This window comes from Diaphorina citri, unplaced genomic scaffold (genome assembly GCF_000475195.1).
Source record: "Diaphorina citri unplaced genomic scaffold, Diaci psyllid genome assembly version 1.1 scaffold106, whole genome shotgun sequence".
Taxonomy (NCBI): domain Eukaryota; kingdom Metazoa; phylum Arthropoda; class Insecta; order Hemiptera; family Psyllidae; genus Diaphorina; species Diaphorina citri.
Genome location: NW_007377543.1, coordinates 235741 through 247804, shown reverse-complemented (window position 1 = coordinate 247804; position 12064 = coordinate 235741). Strand labels below are relative to the sequence as shown.

General features: G+C 36.9%; 1 protein-coding gene across 1 annotated transcript in view; it reads right to left on the bottom strand.

Annotated features, from left to right (window-relative positions):
- Positions 1-3621: 3621 nt before the first annotated feature.
- LOC103524585 overlaps positions 3622-12064 on the bottom strand; it is a 10063-nt gene continuing 1620 nt past the window's right edge. Inside the window, exons 2-3 of the mRNA XM_017449668.2 lie at positions 7708-7843; positions 3622-4084 (exon numbers count right to left, since the gene is read on the bottom strand). Of these exons, the coding sequence (XP_017305157.1) occupies positions 3916-4084; positions 7708-7843 (305 nt within the window). The 3' untranslated portion in view covers positions 3622-3915. The remainder of the gene's footprint in view (positions 4085-7707; positions 7844-12064) is intronic.

The following is a 12064-nucleotide window of genomic DNA, read 5'->3' as shown; positions in this document are numbered from 1 at the left end:
TTCCCTCTTTTTTTTTTTTTTTTTTTTTTTTTTTTCCTAGCTTAGTTTTTAAAGAAAGAGCTGTAGGACCGGATCTTATATAGTCCCAGAATCGAAGAGAAAAGGAGAACAGGAGAGGAGAAATCCAGCCGTTCCGAGAACGAACCTTTTCTGGTTAGGATAAAGTTCGCCCTGGGTTTGAATCGCATCCGGGACCTAGCGTTTACAAGGCAGGCGCGCTAGTGTCCAAGCTTCTAAGCTACACTTTACGAATAGGATTCACTTACTTTTGAGTCGAGTTTCGTCTCTCCGAAATTGACTTGGAAGTGAGAGGGCTATTTGTACAATTCCCAGGATAATAATAGAGTGGAAGGATAATGCCCTGTTTTGCCTAATGATAATCAAACAATACCCACAACACAGACCTATGTAGGTACACAATAGTAATAGCTATAAATATATAGTACATAGCTACTATTTTCTGAGTATGTTTGAAAATGTTAACAATAATAGGTGCCCGCTTTTGAAAGAACGGCATCGATAATAATTTTTGGCAATGTTACATTACCTCTATTGGAAATTTTGACATCTCCACTAATTTTAAAAATTGATAGACACATAGACAGGGTTATCCTTCACCAACACATAATGACATCTCGGATCTTTGGTCTCAACAAAGTCACCCAGGCCAGCCTAGTTAGCTTGGTTGCTAGCGCGTCTAATACCTTGTAAAAGCTAGGCCTTGGGTTCGAGTCCCGCCCGGGGCGGATTTATCCTGAACGGATAATGTTCGTTCTCGGAACGGCTGGCTTTCTTCCTTCTCTCTTCCGTTTCGGGACGATAAGACCTTGGCAGGTACAGTTCCCTCTGTTTAACCGTAAAATATTAGAATAACGAAATAGGTAGGTACCTATACCACCCACCTTCTGCACCATTGCATGCTCGTATGTACATATACGTACAGCGCTACCTCTTCACAATATTCACAATAGTGCACCTAACCCAAGCTTCTTATCTCAGTTATCTGGTGAGCTATTCTATTCATTAGAGTCTTGGCTATGATAATTATTCTAATTGCAGACCTTGGTACGGGAGGGCGGTATAGTAAGAGAAAATTTAATTGAGTTTCCATGGCTTGTATTGGACCGTGTGCATTGGGAGAATGGTTTGTCATTAGACAAAGGGGAGGAGCTAGACTAAACATTATGCTATGGTAAATAACAGGCCAGGGCAGACCACAGGGGGTTTGCAAGGGGGATAATCCGGTCCTGTTGGCCCCTGGTCGGAGCCTCTTAAGGAGGTCCATCAACTGTCTTTCCCTCCTAAAAACGAAAGTAAAATACAAATAAAATACAAACGAAAGTAAAATGCTTTTTTAAAAAGATTAGCTGTTGGAAACTGAAACGATTTACCATTTCAAGGTGGTACTCCATCTTGGATTTCCAACGGTTTGGGTCAGGCGCTACCACGCCTGGGGAAATGAGCTCCAGAAGAGGCGAAAATCGTCTCAGTTTGCGAAAAGAAAATATGTCTATTCTTGCGAGAACGGACCCATTATTTGAGGTAGCCCCAAGGGCCGGGTAGGCTATGACCGGCCCTGGGTCTATGGGAAATGTAGCGTTAATAGCACTATTGTATGGCCAAGCCACGTACCACAGCGTGTAGACAATTTGTAGGGATGGATGAATTTGTACCTTTCTGGTGATGGTGAAATATAGGCATTATACTTCTTGGGTCTTTGTTGGCAATTAGCTGGGATGGGTGTGTGAGAACTTCAAGGTGGAAATGGGCATTAGACATTCCTTCAGGTTTGACTTTGCTTTGAAGGAAGCCGGGTAGCACCCACAAGCTTGCTTGCGTCTATCTACATAGGTACATATTAGGAAGGTATATAGATATGTCCAGGTAATCACAAATATACCCTATATGTAGATAATAGATAGCTATCTAACTTTTTTAAAGATGATACCTACCTATCTATATCATTTGAGTGGATGCCAACGTAAAATTGCCAGTGTCATCTTATTATAGGTAGTCTAAGATTTCCAAGTCCGTTAATGTTGTCGAGCTCTTAGAAGTTTAAATTTACCTTTAGGTAAGTACACCTAATCCGCTGGCATGCAGAACTGTAGTACCTCCTTTTTGGTAAGTACCCACCTAAGTTCCTACAAAGGTAATAAAGAAGTAAAGAGATCGAAAGTTGTAAGAACAGGTAAGTAATCCTATAACGTATAAACGGGATTGATTAAAAAATTTCGGTAAGTTACTTTTTTGTAGGTATGAAAAATAAATTTACCTATTTTGAAAGGAAGTTCATTTATTTGGATGATAATACTAACGCCATCTAGTGAAGAAATCATGAACTTTTTACTCACATCATCTCATGTGAAGAATAAAACTCAAAGAGGTTATGCATTGGTGGATGTGACAAGTTTACCGATAACACTTTACAGGTTTATCAAATATTTTTCAAAGTTCTGAATTTTACTTAGATTAATTAATAATTAGCACAATTGACTCCGAAAAAGTAGATGACTCGGCCAAGCCAATGGCTGTCAAACCCAAAACATTACACCAAACCCAAGACTAGAGGTAAACATTTATTATTTTTAATAATAATAAAAAAAAAGAGAAGAATGCTTTCCATTACCCTATGAATAAGGAACTTGTACCAGGTAAATGAGAACGTATTGAAAATGATCATATTTCCAAAATCATGACTTGAGGTTTTGGACAGAAATATTAAGTGATGACATTTATCCGTTTTGAGGTGGCATGACTAAAAGTGAGTGTTTGTTTACTTAATAACTCATTTATTAATTAATAAGAAAGTCGTGTGATATTCGCGGAGATTAAAGAAAACAGTTTCACGAGATGTGATGGCAGAAAATGAATGAAATGTCTGATGAGTGAACAGGAAAAGACACATAAAAAAATCCGACTTTTATTTTGCTTGTCAATTTTTTGATTGGATGAAATGTTGACGCCACGCTTTCAGCCATACACAATGGAGTTAATGTGGCAGCCTGGCTCCTAACGTCACATAAAGTAGCTGGACATCTGGACAAGCTCTTTACCATCCCGTCAGTTCTAATATACACTTGAGTGCAAAAAAAAAGCTCATCCCTAAAGGAAATTTAGGTAAAAATCGGGATGGTTTGCATAGCTTGATTGCCATCCCCAGATTCATAGAAGCTTAACCCTTCTTTTAAGGACTGTTTGCCCCTACACCTAAGCCTTTGAGTGGGCTTTTTGTGTATGGAGTTTGTTTACATAATAATTGATGCAATGTAAGTAAAACGGTTTACTTGTACACGACAATATGTAAGTAAACCGTTAGAATGACATTGCGATCATATTTCAGAAATGCAATGACATTCCTATACTGTGAGTTTGCATTCATATTCATTCCTTTACTTTGGCAGCCTTTTCTAAACGTTTTTTTTTGTTGGTACCAGGCTGGTACTACCAGCTAAAAATTCATATTGTCGTGTACAAATAAGAACGGTTTGTCGTGTCTCTGATTTTTTTTCAATCTTTTTTCAATTACAATATTGTTGATATAGAAAAAGTTCGTCACTCTGTCCCGGATTCTTTGCACCAGAGTGTAATTCGGGGGGTTTTTTAAAATCCTGGTTAGCTTTTTTCCCTTTGGGTTAAATAATAGCCTGATTAACATTATTTAAAATCCTGGTTAGCTTTTTTCCCCTTGGGTTAAATAGTCTGAATAACATTATTTAAAATCCTGGTTAGCTTTTTTTTTCTCCTTGGGTTAGATAGGCTGTTATTTTACATTTTTACTTTCTATTACTATAGTTATTACTTTTTGTTTGAAACAGAGTGCACCAAACTTTCAGGATCTCAATCAAGCATTTGATCAAGTCAGAACAAAATTGACTTTAAATACACTCTACCTATTATTAAAGTATAGCGAAGCTATACTAGAGTTTTCAGCCAAGCCATACTAGTTTTTTTAATGGAACTCAATGTAATACTTACCGAAGATGAGGTAATGGATTTACTGTACATGCTATCAGGAGATACACTGGAAGAGCTGAGGGGGTGATCTGACGCCATCTTTTCGTAGTCTTCACTGGGAGGATCACTGGAAAGCAAAATAGAACATAGATTACCTACTAACTAGTAACTAGTGGTTTAGTGAATTGTAGATTTTAGCAAAATTGCCCCTGGCCCGCAGCGGGTCCAAAGTTCTTTAGGTGTTATGGCGATAAAAATAATTTCATAAAAAGGTACCTGCCGGTCTCCCAAAGGCACGATCAAGCGCTAAACCCAATGGGATTTTTTTCCTTAAAAAAAAAAAAAAAAAAAAAAAAAAAGCCCAAAACCACGGGGGTTTTTTCTTTAAAAAAAAAAAAAAAAAAAAAAAAAAAAAAAAAAAAAAAACAAAAAAAGATAGTCGAGTTACTAAAAAAAAGGCGCATAATCTACGCTTCCACTGTGGGACAAGCCTTAAGGAATAGAAATAGAAAACTGTCCAGAATTTGTTTGCACCGCAGCATATGTACACGAAATTATGTGCATTTATTTCGCATTCCCAGAATTGTATTCAACACATAATATCAATTGTTCTAATTAATTAGTTCTTGTTACCCCTGGCATTACATACATTCATATATCTTACGTTATTATGGTATTAAATACATATATATGTACATCATACATTGTAGTTCATTTATTACATACATTATTATGATGGTATTTATTACATACATTTATATATTTCCGTTGATGATAGACGACTTGACCCCAATTCTTCACAAATTGCAGACATTAATATCATTCTCAGTTATTTGTTTGATATCTTTTCACAACGGGCAAAGCGATTAGAAAGACTCATTTAACGACGTTTAAGCATTGATGGATATTTTTAAAGACCGGTGATGGACATTTCATATTTATTGCAATAAACGTCGGTGGACCGAAATAAAAAAATCACAATGTGTGAGCTGATATAAATAGTGTACAGTAAGGCATATAAATAAGTATATACATATTATGGTACATAAAAAGTATATAATATGATATATAATTATACTCGTGTGCAAAAAAATGGGATCAAAACATTCACATTTCCATCCAAAAAAGAAAGGCAAAAATTCACATTTTCATCCCTTTACTATGGCAGCTCTTTCATAATACGCCCAAAATATTTCTTTAAAATATTGCATTCGGCCCCAGCTAAAAATTCGTGTTGTCTTTAAGATAGATACCGTCCGTCTTTGGTTTTTAAGATGGCTCCATTTTCAAAGGAAATATTGTTAATATTGAAAAAGTTCCAGAGTCAAATATTGTGCGAATTAATTGCACGTGAGTGTAGATAGTACTGTAGTATACGTATACAATACATAGGTACAGAGTGGATACATAGAGGAGACTGTAGAGGAGGTATTAATAGAAGTTGTGGTGACTTTAGGAACGAAGGAGGAGGGGGAGAGAGGAGGAGAAGGCAAAGTACAAGATTGCTCTCAACCAACATTAACATAAAAAGTATATAATATGATATATAATTATACTCGTGTGCAAAAAAATGGGATCAAAACATTCACATTTCCATCCAAAAAAGAAATGCGAAAATTCACATTTTCATCCCTTTACTATGGCAACTCTTTCAGAATACGCCCAAAATATTTCTTTAAAATATTGTATTCGTCCCCAGCTAAAAATTCGTGTTGTTGTCTTTAAGATAGATACCGTCCGTCTTTGGTTTTTAAGATGGCTCCATTTTCAAAGAAAATATTGTTAATATTGAAAATGTTCCAGAGTCAAATATTGTGCGAATTAATTGCACGTGAGTGTAGTACTGTAGTATACGTATATCGTATACATAGGTACAGAGTGGATACATAGAGCAGACTGTAGAGGAGGTATTAATAGAAGTTGTGGTGACTTTAGGAACGAAGGAGGAGGGGGAGAGGAGGAGAAAGCAAAGTACAAGATTGCTCTCAACCAACATTCTTTTTAGCCCGTCCTTCCTTTATTATTACAATAGTAATAAAAAGGTATAAGGGACGGGCTATTGTATTCGCTTCGGTGTCGTCTGTCTGTTTGTCACTCTGTCCCCATAGAAGGACTTATCCAAACCTAGTTTTTATTTTATTAGAGTCAAGAAATCAACATTTTTTATGAAAGAGAAAGGGAGAGAGGACGAGAGAGAGAGAGAGACTCCGATTCGCCTGAAGCCGCTGCAACAACAACATGGGGCAAAATAACCAAATAATATAAACGGACCTTATGTATCATGAGATCATTTACATGCCAACTAAAGGCCAAATAAATCTTCATATGAACGGTCTTACACAAACAAGTAGGTAATAAATAGGTAATAGGCCTGCATTCCACGCTTAAGTACGTTCGTACTGCTCGTACGTACGTACATATGTTTCACGCAAGGTGGGCTATTGGATAAAATGACGTCAACCCATGGGAGAGACAGAGAGGGGGAGACGTCAACCCATGGGAGAGACAGAGAGGGGGAGACGTCAACCTATGGGAGAGATAGAGAAGGGGAAGAAAGGGAGAGAGGACGAGAGAGAGAGAGAGACTCCGATTCGCCTGAAGCCGCTGCAACAACAACATGGGGCAAAATAACCAAATAATGTAAACGGACCTTATGCATCATGAGATCATTCACATGCCAACTAAAGGCCAAATAAATCTTCATATGAACTGCCTTACACAAACAGGTAGGTAATAAATAGGTAATAGGCCTGCATTCCACACTTAAGTACGTTCGTACTGCTCGTACGTACGTACATATGTTTCACGCAAGGTGGACTATTGGATAAAATGACGTCAACCCATGGGAGAGACAGAGAGGGGGAGACGTCAACCTATGGGAGAGATAGAGAGAGGGAATGGTATGTGCCGTAATAATTAGATGGAGTGATATATTGTGAGTTTAGTAGGAGGCCCGCTGTATACTAGTGGGACCATTAACTTGCTGTGATACAGGGTCAATCCGAGATGAAATGCTTTTAATTGTAGAATAAAATATACCTTGTTTATCCTGCTCGAATAGGACCGAGTACACAATTTACAAGATCAACAAAAGTCACACCTATTTAGCTACAAAATTTGCTGAGAGTGTTAGCTACAAAAGTAGCTGAAAACGAAATGTATAAAAGGACCGATCATCAGACAAAAGTATTTCAATCCTGTCAAATTAAGAACTATTTACTCTTTTCAATACCAATGAACTACCCAGTCAGTGAGTCAGATCCCAACTCCCTATACCTGTAGGCCTAAATAGGGAATTTAAGAGTGGACTCAGCAGTACACTGAAAAGAAGAGACGGAAGACAGCAATAATAATAAGAAACGGTACGATATGAATGCTAAGTGTGTGTGGCAATCAACTTGAAACAATTAAACAATAGAAACAATTAAACAAAGAATTTATAAGAATGTGTACTGGATTAAACTAACTGTGGGAGTTTATAAGAGTTCAACTCTTAAGGTGTGTCCACATATGGTCGACCGGCTGTCGATCAACGGCCATCGACTATGTGTGGACACAACCTTTAGATCAAATTTAACTTAGATTAAGTTTAACTCTTAGATTAAACAAATCTGATTGATTGAATTTTATAGAAATCAACTGATCAGATAATCCAAGAGTTGCACTTGAGCCGAGTTTGGCTCCGGCCGTTTAAATTTTCTAGCTACATGTGTGTCGAATAAAACCATGTAAAAATACACATGAACTTACTTAGTTTCTGAGCTGGGTGATAATAGCTCATCACACACTTTTCTATGATCGTTCTCCCATTGCATCTTCACTTCTTCTTGAACTCTCTTCTTCAGCTCTAGCACTCGCTTCCTTTCCTCTTCGATGACTAAACTTCCTGAAACAAGGGAAGGTAAAACACTACCTTTAGCATAACTGTCTAGTAACAGGGCAGGGCAATCGCGCAATCCGACTATGATAAATCATAACCTTGTCAGCCTTTCAGTACAGACTACAGAGCGATCTGGTCTATTCTTATAGCCAGGTTGTGTTGAATCAGACGTAGAAAAACGCATCGTTTGCGATGACATTACTATCGGGGGTGTGAAGAATATACATTAGGTAGGAAAAAAAAAAAAAAAAAATTGCTAGTTCAGTGGAATACCAATGACATCATGGACTATTAAAATAAAAAAAGTCAAGTGTTGTGTACACTGTACACCCTTGAAAGTTCTAACTTTTTTAAAAAAAAAAAGTCAATATGGGACTTTTCAAAAACTAAAAGTTTCTTCTTTGAGTGCCTATCCATGAAGATCTGGAAGAGTTCTGCTGATGATTTGTCTAACCAGATACTGATAGCCAATCCAAACCTTACTCAAGGGATAACAATAGAAAGTAACTTTCCTATTACCATGGTGGAGTGCCCATTAAGTGAATTCTATCAACGCCCATCGGAAGTTAAAAGGACTCTTCCTAATCCACGAGTTATTATTTTCATAATATGCAATTCAAGTTTTTATTATTTCCATATTTCTAACAAATAATGCGCTAACAAGGACCGATTTCCTGTTCAGAGTGAATTCTATCAACGCCCATCGGAAGTTAAAAGGACTCTTCCTAATCCACGAGTTATTATTTTCATAATATGCAATTCAAGTTTTTTATTTCATATTTCTAACAAATAATGCGCTAACAAGGACCAATTTCCTGTTCAACTTGTTATCTGCGCTGATATTAGCTAAACTTTTATACCTCTTATTTCCATTATTAAAATCTAGTAAATAAAATATATGATTCTATTAGATATCGAACATCCCAAGGTGTTAAATCTGTTCAATTAGCAATTCCACTATTGATACAAGAGCCATTAGACTGAAATGAGATCCCTGTTTTGTTCATCTCCTCTTTTTTATGGTTTGGAATTATGGAATAGGGGTGAAAGCTCATGATTATATCCTCTTCAGAAACCAAGGAGAAAAGTCACAAATAATGTACCTAGGTACTCTTAAATATAAATAACCACAACTGGGATGAAAAACTTTGAATACTTTTGATCATTGAAGCATATAGCTACCTACATTATCTATTCGTCAACATCAAATACTCCTATTATATGGACTGGAACCTCTGAGCTCCGTGGCCATAGGAACTTTTCTTATTTTCCTGCTCCTTCTCCTTGCACACCGGAATTCTTGCGTCGTCCGATTGGTATAAGTAGGGCCATCGGCTATAATAAACGCCTTAACTATGTCACTGCGAACTGATTAGAATGATTAGATCTTTTGTGACTCAATTTTCGGATATTCCGTGTGCAAGGAGAAGGAGCAGTGTCGAAGTGTTTTGGCTCAATCCTTTTGGAATTCCGGGGACAGTCTCCTTCGTGAACAGAACGGAGTAGCCATATTCAAAAAGTCATACCCAAAAAAGCTTCTAGGTGTAGGGGCAAAGAGCTCTAAAGGATGGGTTGAGCTTCTACGAATCTACGGCCATTTTCAAGGAGTAGCAACAACAACCTGCAGTGGTGACATTTTCGTGTTAAAAATGAGAATTTTTAAAACACATTTTCAGGAAATAATGTTAAGTAGGTACTAGATACGTACAAAAGTTTGGTGAGGAAAAGGATCACACATCCAAGACGAGATGGGCACCAAAAGCGTTAAGAGATCGAAGCAATACAAATTACTCCAAGGGTACCAAACAAGGCACTGAAGTCCGATGTCTAAGGCAGAATACCTGATAACGGGAACAAATACATACACATAAATGAATATTCTCATAGGCAAGACTCAAGATCTGGTGTGTATGAATCGTCCCAACCTGGAAAAAAACTATTAAAACCTTTTCATTACTTTTGAACTTTGAAAAGGTGGAGACTCTTGTAGAGACTGTTCTATGAAGCTTCTACTTCTGAAGTCCGATGTCTAAGGCAGAATACCTGATAACGGGAACAAATACATACACATAAATGAATATTCTCATAGGCAAGACTCAAGATGTGGTGTGTATGAATCGTCCAAACCTGGAAAAAAAAAACTATTAAAACCTTTTCATTATTTTCGAACTTTGAAAAGGTGGAGACTCTTGTAGAGACTGTTCTATGAAGCTTCTACTATGTATCTGGGCATAGGTAATTATGTTTTCTTGTATACAAGAACATGATGTATCGACTCATGTATTTCATGTAATAAGTTTAATATTGTACCCATTGCAATACATATTTTGTTGTTAAATGTAGCTTATGTCTATTTGATTGTTGTTCTCTTTCTCGTCTTGTTGGACTTGTTTATTGATTTCCCATGAACAATATTACCCTGACTTACTGGCTTGGTGTAGTAAATTAGAGCCTACTTCTCCTGCAGTATACCTCTGTCCATGTACATAATAATACTCGTAGGTAATAGGGATGTATCTGTGTATATTGTCTAAGTTTCTGAAGTCGTTATCAAATGCGTACCTACTTAAGATCGATGATATTAGTGGGTTAAGTGAGAAACGTACTAACATAGGTTCTGTGAGAAATTCAGAAGAGAGATTAGTTATTTATCTACAAAATTTGTAAAAGGCCTAAAACAGGTCTACTGAAGTGTTAACCATTGGAAAAGTATTGAAAGAAACATAGGCCGTGTAAATGACATGTGTATAAACTCGAAGGCAAATGGCAAAGTAAAAATGAATAGGGGATCAGATTTTCAAATAATCGCGTTAAGCGTAACATTGTGATAGCGTAACCTAATAAAACGCTGGTTATATCAAGACCTTGTCAGCATCAACAAATTCCAAACAATGCCGTTTCTGCTGAGACGTAGGTAGGCATGCCAAAATTTTTAGCCTATAAAGGATATTTACGCACGTGTAGATTTTTTCTTTCGAAAATAATGATCAAAAATTATCATAATCTTTGATTGCTATTAATTTCAAACGAAATACCGAACACGGTGTATTAACGTGTATTAACTAATATACCGATACTTTTGGAAAAGGCGCTAAGTAGCTCATAAACTGACGGAATATTACTATAGGTACCTCCCGTAGGGTTGACCTAAAGCAAGGTCAAATCTGAAATGACGAAATGTTAAATTAGGCAGGTACCCATTTTAGGTCAACATACCTAATTATAGCTACCTATAATCTCATTTTATTTCCCGTGTCATGTACCTATTGGTACCTATTTACAAGTAGAAATAAATAGAAATGCCGAAATGCCTACTTTATGTACTTATGATGCCTATTTAGTTAAGCCCAATTTTAAAATTTAATAGAATTTCGTACAGGTGCATCTGAAGCCAAAGTAGTCACGGCGCTTCTGAACCTATTGAAATTTTTATGAAATATTGTCTCCTCAAAAGATTCAGGACATTCGGGCTTCCAAGCATTTGTTCTCATGAAAGGACGACGCGTTCACAAAGTTCATATTTACGAGTATGTTGTAAATTTAAACAAGAATTTCTTACACTTTAAATTAGTAAATTCTTTTGGCGCGAGAAGAGTAAAGCTGTCAACTTTGGAGCGCGAGTATATCTTTGGGGCGAATAGAATAATAGAATGGAATAGAATAGAATGATGCATGGCCTGATGACCGGTATTCTGTGTCGCAGAGGTCAGAGTCTGTCACTGGTAAATTTATCATGCCTGGTCTGTAGTTAAGGTATGGAAGTCCGGGATATACAAGGTGAATTTGGCTATGGGTTTTGTGATGCCCCGAACGAAAATTATCTTCTTTGAGGCCCGAAAATACTACAATTATCATATACTATCCGTCATGGAGGCAGCTGAAGACTGTTTGCCAAAACTGTACCTAATGTTTATATTTACATATACTGGGGTGAAGGGACTTTTCAGTCTTGAAATATAATCGTAAATCAGGTTGTTGTGTTATTTCACATTCAATTCCATACACAAAACGCTTTGTCAACTCAGAACCCTGTAAGAAATCCTGGACATTTTCAGCGATTTCAGGCTCTCCAAAGAAATTCTTGAAAAGCAAGATTTTTTCGAACGGTTCTTGGGCGAGCTCAGTCTTATCGATTATTTGAGCGACAAATCTGAAATCCATAAATCGATTAATTTATGGATTTCTACGGCGCAGATTTTAATCGATGTTGACCATCCGGTACCGAGA